This window comes from Cyprinus carpio, chromosome B25, assembly GCF_018340385.1.
Source record: "Cyprinus carpio isolate SPL01 chromosome B25, ASM1834038v1, whole genome shotgun sequence".
Classification (NCBI taxonomy): domain Eukaryota; kingdom Metazoa; phylum Chordata; class Actinopteri; order Cypriniformes; family Cyprinidae; genus Cyprinus; species Cyprinus carpio.
Genome location: NC_056621.1, coordinates 2450258 through 2474211, shown reverse-complemented (window position 1 = coordinate 2474211; position 23954 = coordinate 2450258). Strand labels below are relative to the sequence as shown.

The following is a 23954-nucleotide window of genomic DNA, read 5'->3' as shown; positions in this document are numbered from 1 at the left end:
TCATTCTGGCCACTACATACTCAACCCTCTCATCATCTCCTCTGGGCTTTTGTGTGCTGCCATTGCAGTAATGAAGGAAACATTGGAGGGTAATGTCTGAAAACGCCCCCCTGCTGACACCCACTTTTTGAAATGTAACATCATGAAGGAATTGATTTCTACCAAACCTCAACCCCCCACCCATCTTTCTTTTCTCGTCCTTGTATTGATTTAAAGCAGCGATAGTCCCTCACAGACCAGCATTTCAGTTACAATTCTACCGGGTCCTAATGCCATGAAAGTCTTGCCTGATACAAAGATTGGGGCTAATATAGCTTCAGGCAGTAATAGTGTGTTAAAGTATGAAGGAGGCTTCTTTTTTTTTTATACAGTACAGACAGTCCAACACTTAGCTGTTTTTTTCAAGCTGTGTCCTGCCCAAGGTCAGATACCAGCACTGCATTTCACAAATTATTTGCTGTACATAACGCAGTGTACATTTAAGAGACTGTGCCTCAGGAGGTAGCTTGTAATTTCTAATCGTAATGTTCCAGAAAAGGCTGTATTTCCATGGTGCACTTTATCTGCTGGCTGCAGGAGGCTGCAGGCAAACATTACAATCACATCACTATACCCTTGCTTTCCAGTCACCACTAACAAGATAAACAAATAAAACAACAAACAAAAAAAAACAACTAAATAATTTTTATTATCACCACAATTAAAGATCAATGCAAAAATCATTCCTGTATTATTTTTATTATCACCATTGCTGAAGCCTCTGTCGACAGATCTGACACAAACTCAGAAGTGACAGTGATGATTTGGGTGTTAAATTGTGGTCCAGTTAGTTGGGGTGGTGGGGGCTTGCAGAACCAAACGCAATGACTTGATGCACCATCTGAAAATCATACTGCGAGACTTTTGATTGCAACATGTCCTGAAATAATTGTATAACCAAAAATTGAAAAAATACCATATCTTGTTCCTTTTAACCCCCAGTTGATGAAAATGCACAGTACTATTTGACAGACAGATTTTCCGTTAAATATATCATAACATTACCTATCAGCCTATGATATATATCATCTTTTCATTCTGTTGGGCTTTAAAAATCTCAGTGCTGTTCTGTGGACTGGGGGCCCTGAGGTAGTTTCCTTAACTGCTTTGCTTTACTATGGTTTAATGCCTGTGCTTTGATCGAGCTCTCTGGTTGATCTTGCCTCTGAGTCTGTGCTTTTTCTGTTGGAGGATGTTATCACACTGCATCTAATCAGCAGCCAGGTCACCCTGGCTTAATCCTGCAGCAGTGTGGCACTGCATGCAATTCATCAGAACAAGCATTGCTGTCGAGATCAGGGATAACGAGAGGATAAAAACGCACAGCACGTTGCTGGCTCTCCAGGGCCCACTGGAGAAGCACTTATAGCATCCAAATGGAGAGGCTGATTTAGAAGAGAGGTCATCTCTCATCTGAGAGAATATCTGCAGCACTGTTTGCACCCTTTGTGGTTTGCAGATAATTGTGAGAGGTTTAGGTGGAAGAAGGACAGCGCTTATTTATTTGATTGATGATTCTGAATTCATTTTCAATGGAAAAGTTATTTTTCATATAGAACTGATTTATTTTCCCCTTCTGCTTCCTCAGGTTCTGTGAGTCACCCACAAGTGACCTGGAGATGAGGAATGGCCGTGGTCGAGGTAAAAGAATGAGGCCCAATAGCAATACGCCAGTCAATGAGAACAGCAACTCTTCTGATAACAAAGGCAGCAACAACAGCAAGACTCGAGCCGCGTCCAACAGCAAAGGGCGACGGGGCAGTCAGAATTCCTCTGAGCGGCGCACCCCACCAAACAGCAACACTGAGGATGTAAAAGCTAGTCCTTCATCTGCTAACAAACGCAAGAACAAACCTGTCTCAGACATGGAACCCAATTCCAGTTCAGAGGACACTAAGGGTAGCAAACGTATGCGCACCAATTCAAACAGTGGAATACCTCATACTGTTCTTCCCCTCTCCAACATCAAAGCTGAATCCTTGCCTCCCTCTTTGGATCGCAACTGCCCCTCGCCAGTGCTTATCGACTGCCCCCATCCCAACTGCAACAAGAAATACAAGCACATTAACGGCCTGAAGTATCACCAGGCTCGTGCTCACAATGATGATGACATCAAGCTGGACATAGATGGTGATAGTGAGTATGGTGAGGACTCCACTTTGCATCCAGAGCCAGGCAGTTGCAATGGTGCATCCATTTCACAGAAGGGATGTGCATCTCCTGCACGGTCAATCACCCCCAAAGGTAGAGGATTTGATGCCCAGAGCCCATCACCATCATCAGGAAAGTTCAGCTCCAAGCAACCTGGCAAGAAGAAATCAGAGGCTGAGCATGACTCTGGTCTGCCCATGGATGGCTGTGAAGATGGCCCATGTCTTACAGATGAGACGAGCAATGATGGCATTGATGATAAAAGAGGTTTGGACAAAACTAAGAAGTCTGGCAGTGGTACCAAGGCAGACAAGCTCGCTCAGAAGGCAATGAAGTCTGCAAGGCCCCTCATTCCTTCCTTACCTCCACAGCAGTTGTATGCCTTACCAACCTCTAACTTCCCTGCCCCCAATTCTGGCTCCTCCTCCAGCATGGGATCCGTAGTCCAGTCCATTAGCAAGAGCCCCCAACTAAAAACTGTTCAACCCAAACCTGCAGTAATGGGAGATCCCTCAATAAACCCAGTCTTGGGAAGCTCTAAAGACAAGAAAAAGAAAGATAAGAAAAAGAAGGAGGGTGGTAAGGAAGGAGACAGTCCAAAAGCCCCTGGCAAAGCAGGGAAACCTGAAGAAGGTAAAAGCCCATATTCTGAGAGCTTAGACCAAGGCAGCAAGAGTGAGGGGCTGTTAAATGGATCCACAGATCCACATCAAAGTCGGCTAGCCAGCATGAAAGCAGAGGCGGACAAAATCTACAGCTTCTCTGATAATTCTCCCAGTCCTTCTATAGGTGTGGCCAGTCGGATAGAAAGTGGGGGGATGGCGCAACCTGTCAATCCACTTCATGTGGTTACCCAAAATGGGGCTGATAACTCTTCTGTGAAGACCAACAGCCCAGCATACTCAGACATCTCTGATGCAGGGGAAGATGGAGAGGGCAAAGTGAAGGACAAGTCTGAGGATCAGGCAGTTCGGGAAGGTGCCAAGAAATCCCTGTTCCCACCCCAACCACCAAACAAAGACTCTTCTTATTACCCAGGTTATGAAACATACTACTCGCCCAGTTATGTCAACCCAAACCCCAGTCCAGGAGTTTCTAACACTAACACATCATTGCAAGATGGTGCAGTGAAAGTGAAAAAAGAAGAAGACCCAGAACCTGGTAATGACAAGGGCAAATCAGAGCCATCTGAAGATCGAAAACCAGAAATAGGTCCATCCTCTCAGCAGCCACCGCAGCCTTCAGTCATTCAGCAGCGTTCTAGCATGTTCATGCAGCCCCTCTATTACAATCAGTATGCTTACGTGCCTGCCTATGGCTATTCACCTGATCAGGCCTACCATAACCACCTGATGAGCACAAACCCAGCTTACAGGCAGCAGTGTGAGGAGCGGCAACGGCAAGTGGCTGAACAGCATCGTGCTGCAGAGAAGAAATCAGAGGCTGCTCAGAAGGACAGGGAAGCATCCATGAAGCAAGAAGAATGGAAGCAGAAAGCTTCAGTTCCTCCTACCTTGTCTAAAGCGCCAAGTCTCTCAGATTTGGGCAAACCATCCCCACAGGGCAAGCCCAAAGATCCCTCGGAGCCTGGCAAGTCGGTCATTATCCCCAAGGGAGAAGATGGCAAGGGACAGACCCAGCAAGGTGAGGGGTTGAAAATGAAGCTAAGTGAAGCTGGACATCATGCGAAAGATGAGCAGAAACCAGGCCTTGAGTCTGGGAGATCGGCTATGGAGCAGGCAATGTACATGTACAGACAGGTATGAAACTTAAGATGCCTTGAGCATTGCTTAAACATTTTCTTTCTTCAATAAACCTTTTCATCACAGTTTTAACATTTATGTTTAGTTTTTTTGAGACATGAACAACTCTTGAGAGTGATATTTTGATAATCCTCACTTAACTTTCTTTCATAATGGGCATTTCAAACTCTAATTTCTTTCCCAGGACCCAGACTCTCGACTGTGGCCCTATGTTTACCCCAGCAAGTACCCCGATACTCAGAAACAGATTGATGAGGAGAGATGGAAGGAAGAGAGAGAGCGGGATCGTGAGCGTGAAAGGGAAAGAGATCGGGACAGAGACCGCGAGAGAGACCGGAAAGGCAAAGATGAAAGGCTGCGTCCTAAAGACACTCCATCCAAAGAGGAAAGCAAGGAAGCAGCCGAACCACGAACTTTGTCTGCCTCAGAGGAGCATAGAGGAGTCAGCAAAGATCCACGAGCACATATGCAGTTTTCCTCACCTCTGCCGCAGCACCAGTCATATATGTCTTACATGCACGGATACCCCTATGGCCAGGGTTATGACCCCAGCCACCCGGGATACAGGGGGGTGCCTACTGTCATGATGCAGAATTACCCTGGTAAGTCCTTTGTAGAGTTAACTATAAACCACAGTATTTAATTTTACCTTACATAAACGGCCACTATTAATTTCACCCCTTTCCTAGGGTCATACCTGTCACCAGGGTACTCTTTTTCTCCATATGGCAGTAAGATGCCACCTGGAGAGGAGGGTGAGAAGGCTCGTGCCAGTCCTACGGTGAGTGGCAAGTCTGCATCTGAGTCTAAAGCTCTGGACATCCTGCATCAGCATGCTAGCCAATACAAGAGCAAATCGCCCACGGTGGGTGAAAAGACGCCCCATGACAGAGACAGAAGTGGGAGCGAGAGGGAAAGAGACGGCGAACGTCCCAGATCTTCGCCCTCTCAGAGAATCATGCCTTCCCACCATCACCTAGGCTATCCACTACTCCCAGGACAGTATGACCTGTCCTATGCTACAGGTAAACAATAAAAATAGCTTAGGGTGTACTCACACTGGGCGTTTTGAACCGTGCTCTAGCGTGTTTGACCCCCAAAGCCCGGTTCATTTGACTAGTGTGATTGGTTCATTTAGCCGTCCCTGGCTTGCCTGGAAGAGGTGGGCCAGAGCACGGTTCAGTTGGATTCGGGCGCGGTATGTGTAATGTGAGCACTAACCGCGCTGGAGCATGGAACAGCTACTATTTTGTGTGCGCTACTGTCATCATTACGACCACAAACATTCTGTAACTAGGGGTGCTCCAATTGATTGGCTACCGATCACTATCAGCCAATAGTCGCTTTGGGATGTTTGATCAACGGTGTCTTAAAAGGGCGATCTCATAAACGGATCTAAAGCTGATGATATGTCTGCCGTGAGAGATTTGGCATGACTTGCAGCGGCACCGTCAGTCTCTGTCCGGTGCGGGTAAAATAATTATAATGCTGAAGGTGAGGTGCAATTCATATTTCTTCAGTAAATAACTTCTAAAGTAATATGAATACTTTCTGTTAGACATAACATATAACATATTATTGATTCCACACCGAGTTTGCTGCATGCGCCTAACTAAAGTGACAGCCCATGTTTTGCAGTAAATATGAAACCAAAAATGTAGTAATTACACCATAAATGCATATAATTAAAGTCTGCTGTGTTTTACAGTCAACACATATGGCTTTTTGGCTAGGTTTAAAGGAAAAGAGCACTATTATATAAACAAGGCAATAATAGATGACACTCGTGGAGGTAGGAAAACAAAGTTCTTTGGGGAAGTCGTGGCCTAGTAACTAGAGAGTTTGACTCCTAACCCTAAGGTTGTGGGTTAGAGTCTAGGGCCAGCAATACCACGACTTAGGTGCCCTTGAGCAAGGCACCGAACCCCCAACTGCTCCCCGGGCGCCACAGCATAAATGATGCCCACTGCTTCGGTGTGTGTGTGTGTGTGTGTGTGTGTGCGTGTTCACTGCTGTGTGTGTGCACTTTGGATGGGTTAAATGCAGAGCATGAATTCTGAGTATGGGTCACCATAGTTGGCTGTGTCACGTCACTTTCACTTTTTTTAAATAAAGAATTAAGGCAGTAGAGCTGACTGTTTCTGTCAATGGTAAGTTTTAATTTAAAATGTTTGTGATAACGTAAGAAAAGTAGTTTGAATGTTTTGCCACTTGCTTGAGCAGCTGTTTTGTGCTGTGTGTAAGCTATTGTGCAACAATTGCACGAGTGTAAAAACAAAAATGCACTGCATGATCGAACATTTAGGTGAGATAAATATTTTTTAAAATGTTTAAAAAATGCACCCCTCCACCCCTCAAAAAAAAAAAATAAAAAAATCACCCCATTTTAAAAATGAAATTCAGGCCCTGAATAAATGTCTAAAATTCCTGATTGGAGTATTAGTTTTATTCTACTTGATAAAAATAAGGCTTTATAAAGATTGGTATCATTGATCGAATCGGCAGATACTGCTTTCTGTGATCGGCCTCAAAAATCCTGATCGGAGCACCCCTACTACACTACACTTTTCAATTAATTTACTTAAATCAAGAAAATTGCTGCATGGCATAAATTATAAATATATTAGGCAGAATCTTAGCAAAAGTGGTTTTCTCCGTTATCTCGTACAATACCGTGCTCCGGCCCAGAATGTTTATTGCAAGTGTGAGTGCAGGCCAGCGGGGGAGAGGGGAGGGGGGATAATCGTGCTCGGTTCAAGGCAACTGTGCCTAGTGTGAGTACACCCTTAGTCTAGGTTGACTTAAAGGGGTGTTCTGTAAAATCAGTAAAGGATTTTCATGTGTTATCACAGAAGCTGGCCTTGACCATGACTGAATTCCTGTTTTTAAAAGTAGTCCTTCAGAAACACTGATACATAATTAAGGTGTTTCTCCATCTCACAGGTATCTCCTCTTCAGCCATTGTTGCCAGTCAGCAAGCCTCTGCCCCCTCGCTTTACCCTCCAGCCCGGAGGTGAGAATGGTAAGAAGATTCATCTTTATCTTCAACCACAAAGATTTTACTTTGTGCATTAGGCAATGTAGTTATGTATACTGTATTTTGCCATGAGGGGCTTCCACATACCTTTAGGTGAATCGTTCAGTGTGTTTATTCTTTAAACTGGGCAGTTTGAGAGAATTGAGCTGCAGAAATGAATTGAACCTCCTAACTCATTTTTGCTGCTATTAAAATATGTCTTTATTATCTCACAAACAAGCCTTGGCACAAGAAGTGGGTGTATAACTAGGCTACTCCCAGGGTCTTTAGAATCTTAATGGGCAATAAAAAGCATATTAAAATCATCACAATATTCACAACGCAAGTTAATTTTATGTTGCTAACAAAATAATATTGATATATTGTCCAGCACTAAATTGTGTTGTATCCTTGACTGATTCCCTGGAATTAAGTGCTGTACAGTCTTTGCTGTCCTCTAGTGGCCAAAATCTCAAAAAATTCCCAAGGCCTTTTTATACTTGACTACAGTGGCTGTTTAGTCACATATAATTAGGATTGTTTATCGTTTGAATTGTATCAATTCTGATTCTGCTTATCGATTCCTATTGTTTTCAATTCCCAGTTTCAATTCCATTGTGATTAAATAATGATATCAAACATTTATCCTGTGTCTCTTTTTTGCAAACCATTTATTGGAGCTGAATACCATGAAAGCTGGACTCTTTAAGAGCTGTTTGTGTACAAAAAATTTTTTTTTTCCTTTTTTTTTTCCCAATGGAAGTTGTGGTTCTCTCATGATTCTGAAGAAAACACATTAGACAACTATCAAAATCACATGTAATTTATGAATAAATGATTCATAGACTCACTCAAGATGTACTCGTTTCATTACTGGATGATTCAGCGTTCTTGAACGAATCTCTTGTATGATTCAAAGACAAATACATTTCAAAAGCCCCTTTTCCACCTACTGGCATAACAATGTAATCTATAAATCTTAATTTGAAGTGTCAAATTACTTTCAAAAGGTGATTTACTCTATTTTAATCGCTACCGTACACATCAGTGTTTATATCCGAACAATAAACTTTAATCCCTGTACTTCTGTGATTTGTATGTTTGTAACAGAAATAATGATAATGCAGCATATACACTATCTGCTGTCTATTAAGTTGTTTATCATATTTGAAAACACATTATGAAATGAAAATATATAATCAGTTTTATTCTCATTTCCATTCTAGGGAGAAGTAACTGGCCATTCTTCTGCAGACATGTGACTGGTTCACATGAGGATGTGATGTGGAGCTAATGACATCAGTTCAATGATGTTCCCGATTTCTTTATGGTTCTTTTTCCTGGATTTCCCGGCGTCTTTGACCAACACCATCAGAGCGGAGAAAGTGGATGCCCAGGCTCCTACATACACGCCGACCTCCACCTCGGGAAGCGCACATCCAGACGCCTCCCTCTCTGTGCTGCTGGCTACATACTCAGGAGAGAGGAGACACAATCTGTCTGCAGAAACGTCATATGATGCGCAAGCTCTCCGAGAAACACGGACCTACAGAGTTTGGGAAATCTTGAATGAACCTGGATGCAAAGACATTCTGGAAGTCACTACATTGTGTTTAAAGCATGGGCAAAGCATGGAGTGCTACTGATCTGGACTGCTGCTCTAAAGCCAAGAGGATTACCAAGGTTTTTTTGCCCTGAAGGATTCCAGCGTCTTTGTTGCCACTCTTCATCTTCATACATTTACATTCACAATTTATTTGTGGACTATGCAAGTGGATAAGGCTTGGTTTTCTTCACTCAGTTCATTCAGGGCAGTAAATTCAAGTTCATGTTACCATTGCGAAGCTATCGTCAACATACTTGAGAGTAGACCGTTCTTTGTCCAAGAGGCATCTTTTAAACGCACTTCGCTGTCTTTATTGTTCATAGTTATGTTTCTTTCTCATTGATGGATGATGAACAAATCTCTCAAAGTCACTCCATTAGCTTAGCACTGGTCGTTTTGCTGTGCAAATGTTTTATTCTCAAACAACCGACTTTGCTTTTGCATTGGTCGGTTCTCGCCATGAATATAGCCGAGGAAGCTCGCATGGCGTTAAATCATAAACAAACAGCATTGGTCGGTTCAACAATGACTCATTTTTCAGTTAAGTGATGGGCCTTCTGACGTTTTGGATTATCCGGATCGTGGAGGGAAGATGAAGCATTGGCTGCTCTCTGATATGCTTACTTGGAGTGTCCCAAAAAGCAGGAAATTTGACTTTCAGACTGGTTTTTACGGATTTTTCCGGCCTGTATTGACCGTTATCATATGCAGACACAAGGCTATCTGCTTCTCCCAGGCTCTAGATAGTCATTTGGGACACGGTGTGTGTGTTTGCCAATGGAGTTACCAGACTCGACTGGACTGTGTGTGTCTGGTCACGAACTGAACCTTCACACACGGATACATTGCTGCTTGCGAATCTCATGCCAGACTGCATGAGTGAAGTCCAAAATGGGGTAACCTTGAAGGCTTAGAGCGATCCGAGTAAGATAACCCCAAAAGAGGCTTAGAGCCGGCATCCAGCTTCTAGACTTCTTCTACTCCGATCCACAGACTTGCGGAGCACGAAACAAGGGAGACCTGAAAAACCGTTCCCTCACTTTCTTCTGTACGTCTGCATGGTATATTCCAGCACTCGGTAAAAGCATTAATCCAAACGGAGAGCAATGCGACACAAGCAGGCGTCCTTCCTTTTCTCCCTCACTATGTGCTTTCTGTATATATTGTACAAAGGAATTATTTTAAAAAAGGTTGTTGGATGCTATCGGATTGTCTTACTATCTCTCTTTCTCTTATTTTTTTTTCTTCTTTTAGCCTTTTTTTCTACCATTGTTGGCATAATATCAACGTTTAGCTGGTATAACGGCTTTATATTGGAAGTGTTTTTAATTTTTACTACTTTTTCTACCCCTCCTCTTCAACGTCAAGTCGGTCCCACTCTGCTTTGAAACTGTTTAGAAGCACATGTTTTGCGTTTATTGAAATAAAGTCTGTTTTAATAAAACGTCGGCGAAGGAAGCGACAACCCGAGTCCGGTGCTATCTGGAGCTAGTTTTTCCAGTTCATCATCATGCAGTTATTGTGTGAATCTGAAACTCTCAGGGAGAGCATTATTGAAATCCAAGCCATTTAAATCATCCTGGCATGTTCATCGCTCTCTACTGTATTCAAACTTGATTATTGAACAGCACAGGGAAGAAGACATTACTTAACATAATTCGTTTATAGTGAAGAGGGGGCTTTTCTCCCATGTTAAACATGACCGTTTGTTTTCCATCTCAGTCGTGAGACAAAACAGCAAACGTGCAGTATCTGCAAGATGGGTTTTTTTCTCCTTAAATTTATAACTGAGCATTAATTTCAATGCCACCACAAACCCCTAATCTGATTTTAACTAATGCTCATGCTAATGAGGCCTAATGGCACAATGCATTAGTTTTATTTTGTTGTGGGAGAGACCCAGCCAGATCTCTGTAAGAATTTTATTTTATCCTCTGTGCAGATGGAAAACTTTAAACTTTTTATGCTGATTTAGGACCAGCTTTCTCTACCTAAACCCTAAACAGTAACTAAGAGATATCACAGCACTGGTCTCAGCTCAGCATCAAAAGGCTCACGCTAATACGAGAGAGTTAGGATTTTTATATATAGTAATAACCTTACTTTTAGTTGTTCTGTCTTCGCGCGTTTAGCCAGTAAACCTGTGCTGTCTGGTGACTTGATTCATAATTGTTGAGGAAAAAGCGCTTGATTGTTTTAATTTATTTTTGAGGGTTCTTCTTTTGTTGTTGCTGTTGTTTTTTCTAGTTCAATTTTTCTCCTTGTAGAAAGACGAAACGACCGGTTTTAACAGTTCAAACATTCGTTTATATTTGTCTCAGACGGTGCTAATATAGCCTGCCCTTTGTGATCCTTGTGAAAAGAGAAGAGGGAATTTGCTTTTTTAGTTTAATTTCTATTTTCTGTTTATTAGGCCCCTTCCACAACCAATCCCACTAATTAAGCCCCACCTACCCCACATCCATAGAGAGCAGCGGCTCAGTGTCGGTCATCGGTACTTGAAAGAAAGATGTTTACACCTCTTCATTTCTGTGTTTGGAAACACTTCTCTTTGTACACCATCGCTCTCTCTTTCCCTGCCTCCCACACTCTCTTCCTAGGGATCTCTCATGTAAAGTGTAAATTGCTACATTTTTTTATACAATACTGTAACTTGCCTTTGTACATTTAGGCAGAAAATAAATCTTTTTATGAGACAATCACTCCTGTTATTCGTCTGTGTCTTATTTGTCTGAAAGAGTCGCATGTGCATTATAATTGGAAGCTATCTTCTGATCAAAGAGTTAGTAAAAATAAAATTAAAATAAATCAGTCCAGTGGGAGTTTTTTCAAGGTTTGTGAACCCCTAGAGGTTTGCAAATGGGATAGCAATACTAATTCAGAATTAAATATGTATAATTCAGTTTTTTTTTTAAATAACTATGGAAACGGAACACTTGGATTAAGTAAAAATATAAAAAAATTACTTGGTTGGAATAGCATGCAAAGATGTTTAACTAATGTAATTACCTAATGTTAACTAATGAACCTTACTGAAGAATGACCACAAATGAGGCATTAAGACCAACTTAACATTTTACAGTGTTTAATGTAGCAATGTGGTCGCTCAGTTTTTCAAGATCAGTTTTAATTGTGTAACTGTTAATAGATTTGAACAAAGAAATAAAGTGTTACTACGCACAGTCCGTATTAATTGCAAATACAAAAATAAGAAGAGTAAAGAAAATGCAGTACTTATTAAAATAATCACTCTTTATTTAAATATATGAACACAGAACACCGCTGTTAACAGGTTAATATAACGTTTCCCATTCTATGACGACTAAAATAATGGCAACTTACTCTGTCGAACACGGCTCTCCTCGGAGTAGCTGCGAGCACTGCGTCTTTTTCTTGTGTGACAGGTGTCCGCGTTAAGGCACAATACTGACACCTGGGAGCTCAACCAGGTACTGGAGCTGGAGTATTACATGTGGTGTTATCATAAGAGAATCTTTCCATTAAAAACACTGTTATATACAATAACACAATAAATCAAAACCACAAAGATAATTGTTGCTTTGAATATCACGGTTATCGTCAATACCGGTATATCGCAACACCCCTACTTTATACCCTCGTTAGTGGCGAGACATTAAATATGGTGTCCGCACCCATACACAGTCAATTATTTGCTTTCATACGAACTTGTCAAAGAAAAAAGTTATTTGTTTTAATCTTGAATCATTAGTGTAACAGAAACAGTTTCACAATTGTGCAAAAATACGGTCAACTAAAAGCAGGTAAAAGACAGCCCCTTGCTGGCTAAAGCCTGGTAATGCAATTCCTGTTATTGATTTGGTCCATATTTGGAGTAGTATTTTTCTCTCTCTTTCTCTCAGGTATATTCTCAGGTCATCTACTCTGCGTTTCTTATATGTTAGTCTCTCAGACTGGCCTGGGTTTATGGTTCCAGATGGATGTTGAGAATATAATCATAGTCTGGAACGTCACCTATTTTTCCCTCATGCTTGTTGGTTCTTAACTCCTTTTTTAAACTAATTTATTAACACTGAGGAAAAATGGGCTTGTAAGAAAATTATTACAGGATATTATATTAATAGTAACAATAATAAACTCAAACTGATTTATAGGAATTCTGAATGTATAAATATAATTCTTAGAAGAAACATAATTAGAGAACGTTTACACAATAAAATAATAATAAAAAAAGGATAGAATAAACATTTGGACCATTATGTTATTATATTGACCATATGGCAGCCTTTTGATTTATTTAAAAAGAGGCATCATAGAACAGATTGAATTTCAAATAGATTAACATATATAAATAAAATAAATAATAATGAATAATATTTCCACAACATTTATTAATCTTAGTTCATGTTAATTTCAGCATTTACTTATGCATTATTAAAATCACAAGTTGTGTTTCTAAACATTAATGCACTGTGAACGAACATGAACAATGAACAACTATTTTTATTAACATTAACAAAGATTAATAAATTGTGTGATAAATGTATTGTTCATTGTTTATTTGTGTTATGTTAACAAATGACATCTTATTGTAAAGTGTTACCATTAATATTTATTCATCATAGTGTTGAACTTGACAGTATTGTCTCTCTTGTTATTTCACAGGAGCTTCAAAGAAGACAGAGAAAGCCTGAGTCTTGTGCCCTGCGTTCATCAGTATCCTTATGTTCATTGGGTGAAAAAGAAAAACTCAAAGTAAAAAATAATTTGACTGATATCTTTTTTACCTCCAAGGTTTCTATAGATATCACGATATATCGATACCGTGAATTCTTATGGCCACAATAACCGTGATATGAAAAATCTAATATCGTGGCAGCCCTAAAGGATAGGTGTAGTGATTAAATTGTTGATACTGTGTATCTGGGTGTCAAACACAGAAAATACGTATGTATGTTCATATTTCGTGGTATAAGATCTTAAGACAATGCAGCAAAATGAATGAACGGACTGTTCATGTTATAAATAAAACGTAATATCGGCTTCTACCCTAAAAAAGGACCAAATGTGTTCAATTCAAGCAAAGCAATTGATGGATTAAGTAGTGCCTACATAAAAATAGTGTATGAATCAAGTACCTCGTCCTCGATAGCACTCTTGTTTGTTATCTTCTTGAGGCCCACGTCCGAAAGCATTTTTAACAAACAAACTGCGGAAAGTTACGTAAAACTCTAGTTCACATCATAAACATTTGTCATTTAAAATAGGGAAAGACGTTTTCCAACTTGAAATTCAGTTTTCGGCCTCTGAGGTACTTTTCAGTGCTGTTTCGTTGCCCAGCTTCGCGCCATCAGGTGACCAGCGCGGGAATGAAAAGCCGCGCGTGCTTGAGGATTCAGCAGTTGCCATGGAAACCCCCGCGTAAGTGCTGGAGGAGAATCAATCTCGTAAAGAAAGAAAGAGTACAACATGAATGCAACGGTCTCCGGTGAAAATAAGAGTTGATATTCGCCAAATCTATACACGACATGTAACGATTGTTCAGTATTAAAAACTGCCAGCCCGAAAAGATTGTGTGTGAGAGCTCGTGATGTTTGGCCATTTATATGCGAGGCACGTGCGCGATTAGAATTCAAGGCGCGCGCTCTCCCACAATCCTTGCGAGCGCGTGTTGTGCCGAACACAAACAGCCCACTGTATGAGACCCGCAGGGGCTGCAGTGAATCTAAAACACTGTGTTCTCTTCTTAAAGCCTTGCAAGGATATGCAGCGATTTAAGAAAACTGCATGACGATAGATGGTACAATGAATATACAGTATATGCCATTGAACTGAATGACTGCCACATTATTTACCATCATACAGCAGTTAGCCTACATTGGACTCAACAGTACTACAGTTCTTCGCGTACATACAGTACAGTGTTGGGAAGGTTACTTTGGAAATGTAATAGGTTACATATTACAAATTAACCTATCGAAAATGTAATGAGTAGACCTAGTGTTAATTATTTCAATTACTTTATTAATGTTACATTTGATTACTTTTCTAAATTTCTAATGTTTTCAACTGTTAATCATTTTCAGACATGTAAAGCAGGGCAGGGTTAACCTTACAGTATAGTGAGCAACACTGATTACTATCACTTACGAAATCTTTCATCGGTTGAATTAAGATTATAATAATTTAATGCACGGCTACCACACAATCAGAATTACTTTGAGATCATTCTGAGGTCAAATACAGATTTAAAAGCATAAAAAGAAATAGTTTAGCTATGATACTGTCTTTGAAATAAATTTTTTGCATGGTTATGACAGGAAACACTGGCATCTAAAAATGCCATGGGGAAAAAGAACAGTTAATCTTAAAAAGAAAGCATATGCATCAACCCAAACAGGAAATAAAACAGTTATTGAATAAGCATGTGTCCTAAACTCCTGAAACATTGGTGTCTCATATTTTTAGAGCAGTCACTGCAATTTATCAAAGAAATCTATTAAATTTGTATGTGGGTGTATGTGTTTACAAAAAAAAAAATAAAAATCAGATGTAACCCCCTTTGTAATCGTTAACATTTTTGTAAGCAACTGTAATTTAATTACACATTCTCAGTAACTGCAACTGATTACAATTACATTTATTTTGTAATTAAATTCCATAGTTTAGTTACATGTAACTAGTTACTCCCCAGCACTGCTTACATGTGCATATTAAGTGCACACCTTTTACTCAAGTGAATATTTCTCAAGTTGGTATTATGATTATTAATCTTTGTGTAAACAAACTTAATGTTTAATTGAACACTTCTACCGGTCTTGCACTGGAAGACAGACAGGGGAACGCTATGGGGCAAGTTGTCACAAGGCAAACTGGCTTATCTGGATTTTCAGATAAACAGTAAAACAATTATAAAACCAAAAGAGATTAATAAAACAATAAAAATGTGTTAAGAGAAAGATAAATAAATGACAACTACCCCACTTATAATTTAACTATGTGCTGTATACATGATTTCATGTATTCACCACCTCACTTCATATGCAATGTGTGTGTTATATTGTTAAATGATATTTGCATAAGCATTTATGAGCTGGGTAGTAACTGATTACATGTAATCTGGATTATGCATCAGATTCCAAAAATAAAGTAAAAAAAAAAAAAAAAATTAAATTACATTTTTAAAAAACTCATAATCAGTCTACAATTACTTTTTCATGGATTAGGGTACATGATTACATATTTACAAAATAGCAATAATTCATAATTTATTGATTCTCCCTACATTTCATGTTTTTCATATTTAGAATTTTCCTTTCTAAAATAGCCTACCACTTACAGTGTTGGGTATAATTAGTTAGTAAGTAATTGTTACTGTAATTTAATTACAGTTACTTCTTTTGTAATTGAACTTAATACTGTGTATCTGTTATACACAATACAATAGTGGATTTACCATCTAAATTTAAAGTCTAACCTTAAAATACATGATTTTAATGTACCTTTCTCACGTTAAATACTTTGGTGAGTTAATAAGAATATTGGTAACACTTTAGTGTCCAATTCTGACTATTAACTTATTGGTTATTAGAATGAATATTACTGGGATATTGGTTGTTTATTATTAGTTTAAAAAACACATATTATTGTCTTATTCTGCAAGACCTTATTCTAAATCCTTAATCGTATACTTAAACTAAACAACAATTTAACTAAGTATTAATAAGCAGTAATTAGAAGTACATTGAAGCAAAAGTCATAATTAATAGTTAGTTAATAGTGAGATTTGGGCTCTAATCTAAAGTGTGACCAGAATAATTTATGTAGTTATCTATTATTTATTTGAAAGAATTAAAAGAACTGTTTATTGTCTATCCTTATATCATTAACTTGTCAAGGTTGATATAGGATTTAGAAAATAATTAGTAATTAGTTTGTATTTCAAACACACGAGATTGCACAAATTCACTAACTTTTTTGTGATATGATCCTCTTTCACTTAATAAATTTCCTTGTAGAACAACTAACACATTAAAATAAACACTTTAATAAGATGGTTAATGGCCACAATGTTCATGGTTCTCTGAGCTTTGTCATGGACACGTAACATGCAAGTAGACAAGTAAAATATTTCATTTTTTTCCATTTTTTATTGCATCTTTTTATTACCATTTCAACCAATTATAACATGAACACAACCAAACCAACCAACAGGCAATGCCCATCTTTTACAAGTCTAGTGATAAAATAAAAAATAAAAAAATTAATAAAGTGCTTTATGACATACCAAAATTCAAAATATTACTTAAACATTGATAAAATCCAGGTACGGAGTCCAAACTTGAGGAAAAGCTTCAGTAGGCATATGAGTGTAACACAAGTTAAGAATTCTAAGGGAATAATTTCCCTAATAATCTTGTGCCATCCTTTCAAGGATGTGTGTTTGTCTCTTATAATATAAGTTAACAATATATATAGCCTATATTTTTTTTCTGGCAGCAAAGGCTAGAATGTCAAATAGACGACTGTTGAATGTGTAAATGTTGAATTTGTAAGTTACCCAGTTTGGGAAACCTTGATGTAATATAATGTTTAATGCACTTCATGTTAAAGCAACTCTATGTCATGTTAATGAATGTATATAATGAGCGAGTACATCATAAATTCATCTACGCTGCGGAGTAACACATACCTGCGTGAATCGCCTTAGACATAGACTCGGAGAAGTAGCTCCGGTTAGAATGTTCTTCCGCGGGATGCGTGCAGTTCTGTTTATCAACCGCTAGAGCGTTGCTTCAATCTAAAAGTAGACTGATTAAATTACTTACAATATGTAATTTAGTGGATTACGTTACTAACTACAATTTTGATCATGTAGCCTGGAATCAGTAACGGATAACAATTTGTGAGTTATCTACCCAGCTCTGTGTATAGTGCTTGTGACCTTCATTTACAGCTGATGTAAAACCCACAGAACACAGAGAACGAAAGAGAGGAAGCGCTTAGGTAGCCTACATCCGTCCACGTGCTTGAAGATCGACTGCTGCAGCAGCAGCAACAATAGGGGCGGGGCCTGTTCGCTAAGCCACGCCCTCGGTGCGCCGCAAGGCTGAGCAACAAGTCGCAACCAGTCTGCGGATTGTGCAGAATTTCCCGTTGCACGGTAATGTTCTGCGCGCGTGCCCTTGAAGAGCCAAGCACCTCTCGGGTTTTTTACGATCGTTTGATGTTTATATGCGATAAGCACATGTGAATGTACACGCGGACCTGATGGAGAAACACATCAGCTGCTGTGTTTGTCATGCAATTTCCGTTTGAAGGTAAGAGACCGATACAATCATGTCCGCCTCCATATAGTGTTACTTAATGCGTTATTACTGGATGCATTCATGGGTTTTAGACTTGGATTCTTCAATTCTAAAGCGATTCTAAATGATGCTTTGTTCATCTCTGTCTAGTAGTGAAACTCTGCCACGTTTGCAGTGTTTTCATCCCAAACCCAGCACTTTTGTTTACAAGAACACTTTATAGTGACACTTTTATATCATTAGTTAGTCATTTATGAACCATATTTAATGCGAGTATTTCGTATTCTATTTTATTTTTATTTATTTTTTTTAAACGCACGAATCCAAGTTTTAGGAAATTTCTAACAATCGCTAATGTTATTAACCCTTTAATGTGCTGGAATTATTAAATACTTAAATCCTCAGTGTTCTTTTACTTCAAAACTATCAACTAAAATTGTTATTAATATGTTTTTTTTTATAAAAAAAAATGTATCCTGAAGGAATAGGCCTACATAATTAAAGCGTCCTGATTCAGGACCGTGGTACTAAAATCTATTTACCTCAAGAATACCATGGTACAGTACATATCTAGAAAACATTGTAGTACCATGATACTTTCTGATGCTTTCTTTGTAAGTAAACATTCTGTCTTCTGAAATAAAAGGTAAAAGGGACTACTTTTGTTGCCCATTTTGGATGCTTTCAAACAATAAATAAAAATAGAAATATAAAGAGGACAGTCTGAAAGGTTTAACATTGGTCTGTCCACTGTAAATGTCATGCATCAAAGGGTTAAAGAGAGTTGTTGAAAACTGTTGCTGTTGTTTAAGTATTTTATTAGGATATTAGGATATTATTTTATAACAGCTGCCAAGATATTTGGTTGTTAAGTTGTGTTTTCTTTCATGGAGTCGTTAACTTGCATAGAGAAAATACTAAAAACATTCCCAACAGCAATAACAACTTGTTTCATTGAGTTAAATGCATTTCTTGTTGTGTGTGGAAGGGTTAAACAGCAACCGGTAACTTAAGGAGAGTGGAGGAAAGTAATTTAATGCGCCGCAGCTCTTTTGTGTTAAAGTATGTCTTCTGGGTTTTCAGCCCTCTGCGGTCATCTAGAATTGTCATTAAATAGACTATCTATACCCGTAAAAATACACCAAGCCCTTTGCATTGACTGTAATGGTGTTTGTTTTGGCATAAGTTGCATAACCTTGAACAGAAAAAGCAGACTGTTCGTTTTTCCTGTGACGTGGACTCGGCTGAAAAGGGTTTCCAGTGGCACTAAGTGCTGAAGACAGTCGATGACCCCTGATGCTTATAGCGAGAACTTAAACATGTAAACACACACACCCTTGTGTATTATGGCTATAATTAGCATCTATTAAAACCTGATATTATTACATTAGACAATAGATGAATGGTGCTCAGAATATGATCTGATGTGAGGTGAAGTGTGTGCTGTGTACACATGGCGTTTGAAGTGAAACACTCACTATATTGTTGCAGTGAATGTGGAGTTAATGGGTTCTGTGGTCAGCTCGGCTTCTGGAAGTCAAACAGTAAGGCTTGGCTCCAATTGCAAAAGCTAATGTCATAAATGTTTGCGTTGAGAAACACGTGTGTATACATAAATGCTTTTGGAGTCTTGTGTTGAATCAGATTCAGACCTGCATGAGCGCCACTGCTGAATGCATCAGAGCATGTGCAGGAAGAGCGAGTTAATGAGAGAGTATATAAGCCTCAACAGAGAACCATAGAAGAGCATGATATGTGAGCTTGCATGTGTGCCTGGGATATGCTTGCCTGCATACATAATGTGAGTGCATACATGCGTGAAATACACGATTGAACATGTGATAGGATAGGAGTGCTTTCATGCATGATGTGCATGCTTGTGTGCTTGCATGCATGAGTGATCTATTTTTTACTTGCATGATATGTGCTCTAACATGTGTGATATGCATGCTTACATACATGACTTGCATGAGTGCATGATATGCATGCACGAAATGCGTGCATGCTTGCTTGCGTACATGCATGATATGAGTGCTTGCACGCATGCATATGCTTCTTTGTGTGTATGTGTGATATGCATGCTTGCATGCATGGTAGTTTCATTGAATGGCTCTCAAAGAAAGTGAAAACATTGGTTTGTTGGTTCTGAGAGAGGTTTGCAGGCACCATTGCGATTGAGTCACTGTATTTTTACTGCAGATGTGACTTACTTGTGTCACTCTGCATCTGCCGCTCTTTCAGACATGAATCTTTGCATCCTCTGCCAGACTTCTCATCAATCTGAGTTTTGCCGCCTCCTCCTCTTAAGGCATTGTGGGTTATTTATTTGAGCTCGCATTGAGTTATATGGATAATAGAGTGTTAGTCATGGCAGTCATGTAGATACAGGTCGAGCATCGCTCTCTAATGCAGAGATGTGGAATGTGTTGGGAGTGGAGATTTTCTTACACTTGCATTATTTCAAGTTCATGCTATGGAACTTCAGACATCTTTGTGGTGTGTGTTTCATGCCCAGATGTCGCCTTCTGATAGTTTGCATGTTCTGTGTGGTCACTGTTAAGTCATGTTGTACGTGCAGGAGGGCTCGTGTGTTTTACAAGAAAATGCCATATCATTCTTTCTTTATACTTAAATGTTTTACATTTAATTCATTGTGGTATCTGTGTAATTATTTGTGAAATTTACTGGCAATTTCTGAGCGAAACAGTTTCAAAGTAAATCCTACACTGATGTTTTCTGTGTTTGTTATGTGAGTTAACCAGAAGCATTGTGCATTTCTTGTCTGTAGTTTATTTTAAGTTTGTGTGAAAAGAAAGGGAAAGAAACTCACTTTTTATGTAAAGCTATTTCAACTTCCTGATAGCATTCCCAGCACATCAGGTAAGTAGCAAAAGCGAGTCTGTCTGTCACCACAGCATTTTCCCTTTCAAGAAGATCTGAATTGGAATAAAACTGAAAGCGAGGTCAGGACGAGTTCAGTAGGATGCTGGTTATTTTACAGGTACAGCTGTCCAGTTATACTCCTGTGTAGAAAAGCAGAACGAACAGAAGATTCGTTCAGACAACACTGTGAACTTCTGTGTGAAAACCCACCAAACAGACCTGAGTTTAGAGGAAGTTTTTTACAGAAACAGGGCATCTTTGTTCACACTCGTTACTGCCTGGTTTCACAGGATCTGATTTACAGAGCTAAGCAAATGATGCAAGAGACATTGCAATCTGATAGGACATTTTGTAAAAGTTTTCACATTTTGGCAATGTGGGTTCATTTCACAACAACACATTTCATCCCATATGATAGTTTTCATGAAGTAAATCAAGCCTGTTTTAAGGACCATTAAGAATTTTTGCATTGTGTCATATTTTCATGACAATTAAACACATTTTCCTACATAAATCTCATTACTACTATGTTTTTAGCTTAATTTTACTGTATTACATAATAATGTAATGCAATGTGTTTTTTTTAATACCAGCACAAATTAAAGGCAGTACAACATACTTCCATTATAATATGCATGATTTAACATCAGGGTTAGGCAAGTAAACTAAAACTAAAACCATTAAAAATGTTGTTACGTGAAATTATATATATATATACCTTCAGGTGCGTCCTACATGAATTAATCTACCATCATAATGATGCCAGGCTATAGAAACCATAAATATTACACAGAAATGCAGTATAACAGGGCATTACATCTCAGACAGGTGTCTCATGTAGCGAGAATGAATGCTATTAGTAAAGCTAGAAATCCAATTAATACAATTCAACAAGTTGCCAAAGCTGCGCAACGCACATCATCTCTAGCTGAAGCATTAAACAAAATAACACAAATACAGCCCACCCGATGTTCTAACAGACTATTATTCACTCATACGTATTTATACCTTGCAGATAACATTGGTATAAATCAAATAAGGCGATTACATGCACTGTTGATTCTGAAGGCCTTAGGCAGATTTCTTTGACCCTGGCAACACGATTGCTGAAATATGATTGGATAAAAGCTCTAATAAAAACATACTCTACTGGAAGCAGCGCAACCAAGAGAAAAGCTATGAAATAAAGAGAATAGACTATTGGAAATAATTTAATACACATTCATGGAAAAATATATTAAAACTAAGTCAGTCATTCTGATGAAGGCTTTGCTGGACAAAAACACAACAAAATGACTACAACATAAACTAGAATTAAAATACAAAAATAAAATAAAAATATATAGAAATAAAAACCTTGATGATGCTAAATAACAGTTTAAAATATGATTAATGTTTTAAGTAATAATAATAATTTTAATTTTGAGATATATGTGTGTGCATGTGTCTAAAAATGTATTTATAAAAAAATATAAATTATTATTTAATTTTAATAAATTAAATTTATTATGTAATTTATTTATTAAATTTTTTTTTAATAAAACTTATTCCTAAAATATATAATTTTTTTCCATGTAACAGTGATGAGAATTCATTAGGAAAATGTGTTTAATTACCATTACATTCCGTTTAAATGGTCCTAAAATAGACTTCAATTTTCTACACACAAAATGTTCTTCAATTTTACAATATCTGTGTAGTTTCTCATTTTGTTCTTTTGTTTCTGAAATATGAGCTGAACTCTTTCTTGTGTTGTTGTTAGTGTACGGTATGTCGAGCGGATGCGTTAGAAGACATCTTAATAGATAATGATGGAGACAGTCACGGGCTTCAGCTTCAGCTCAGCTTGAAAACACTGCACTCCATGTGAAGATGTGAAGGTCATGTGACCTTCTCTAAGCCTGTTTCCATGGTGATGTGAATGTCTCATGTTGAATCTCTCACCTGACTGAAGACTAATCAGTGACATCAAAGGCATCTGAGGTCACATGACAGTTTCACTCATCTTTCCCGTTCTGACAGGAACTAAAACTCAAGGGTCACCTGACCTGTTTAGGGCTGCGTTTGTCAACCCGTGGCGCTTCTGAACTGCTTGAGGGGATTAGTTGTTATTTTTCTGTCCAGTCACTTGAGCTGACAGACTCTGAATAGAGCCGGACTGACGGAGAGTTTCTGTTCTGCTGTTGTTTCTCTCTGTTTGTCGTCTCTTTTGTGGGGTTTGACTCTGTGCTGCAGATTTTCCCAGGGCTCTGTGTTCTTCACAGCTTGGATGAGCTCCAGGAAAAACACACAAGACAGTTCCTGAACCCAAGGAACACTTTCTCTGTCTGTTATTCTATCATTCTATTCAGTAATGTATACATACAGTATATATATACTCTATTTTTTTATATATATAAATATAAAATGTTTGTTTTTATTTTATCTTTTCATTCTTTTTGTCATTTTATATAGGTGCTAATTGTTTATTAATTTTTATTTACGTTTTAGTACATTTAGTCCTTCAACTTTCAAATGCAGCTATATATATATATATATCATTCGATCTATTGTTGTCTGTTATGTTATTTTAGGAAGAATTTTATATATATATATATAAACTAGCTTGAAATGTTATGTGCTCTTGTTATTTTCATTAGTTTATATATATATATATATATATATATATATATATATATATATATATATTATTTTTTTTTTTTTTTTTTTTTTTTTAATATTTGTATATAGCTGGTTATTTATTTTATTTCAGTTTTAGTCATTTTAACACTTCAGCACTTCAGGGTAAACATATGTATTAATATTTTTAACTTTTATTTGTATATTTTATGGAAATTTTATTGTGTTTTTTTTATAATTTTATATGATTTTTAATGTTTCTATATAGCTGTTTATTTATTGCAGTTTTAGTCATTTTAATACTTCAGCTGGAACTTGTCTCAATTTTTTATCTAGCTTTTTTTTTATATAGTAATTTTATGTGCTCTAGTTATTTTCAGTAGTTTTTATATTTTGTATGCCTGTATAGCTGTTTAATTATTTTATTTCAGTTTTAGTACTTTTATTACTTCAAGATAAATGTATCTATTAATATTTTGACACACACACACACACACACAGACACATAAACACGTCACCATTTTTCTCAGTAAATATATTTCTAAAGGTGCTGTTGACCTGAAAATTACCAGATGTCGGTAACAACCCAA

At 38.0% G+C, this 23954-nt stretch overlaps 2 protein-coding genes across 6 annotated transcripts in view; both read left to right on the top strand.

Moving 5' to 3' along the window:
- Positions 1–11277, top strand: part of znf609a (zinc finger protein 609a) — a 103726-nt gene extending 92449 nt beyond the window's left edge. For all 5 annotated transcript variants that reach the window (XM_042752913.1, XM_042752909.1, XM_042752910.1 and 2 more), the window contains 5 exons: positions 1628–3950; positions 4138–4555; positions 4643–4978; positions 6897–6975; positions 8196–11277. In XM_042752913.1, coding sequence (XP_042608847.1) covers positions 1628–3950; positions 4138–4555; positions 4643–4978; positions 6897–6970 — 3151 coding nt within the window. In that variant the 3' untranslated portion in view covers positions 6971–6975; positions 8196–11277. The remainder of the gene's footprint in view (positions 1–1627; positions 3951–4137; positions 4556–4642; positions 4979–6896; positions 6976–8195) is intronic.
- Positions 11278–17624: 6347 nt separating this feature from the next.
- Positions 17625–23954, top strand: part of LOC109096891 (GRAM domain-containing protein 2A) — a 31917-nt gene continuing 25587 nt past the window's right edge. The window contains exon 1 of the mRNA XM_042752925.1: positions 17625–17874. The gene's annotated coding sequence lies outside the window, so the exon portion shown is untranslated. The remainder of the gene's footprint in view (positions 17875–23954) is intronic.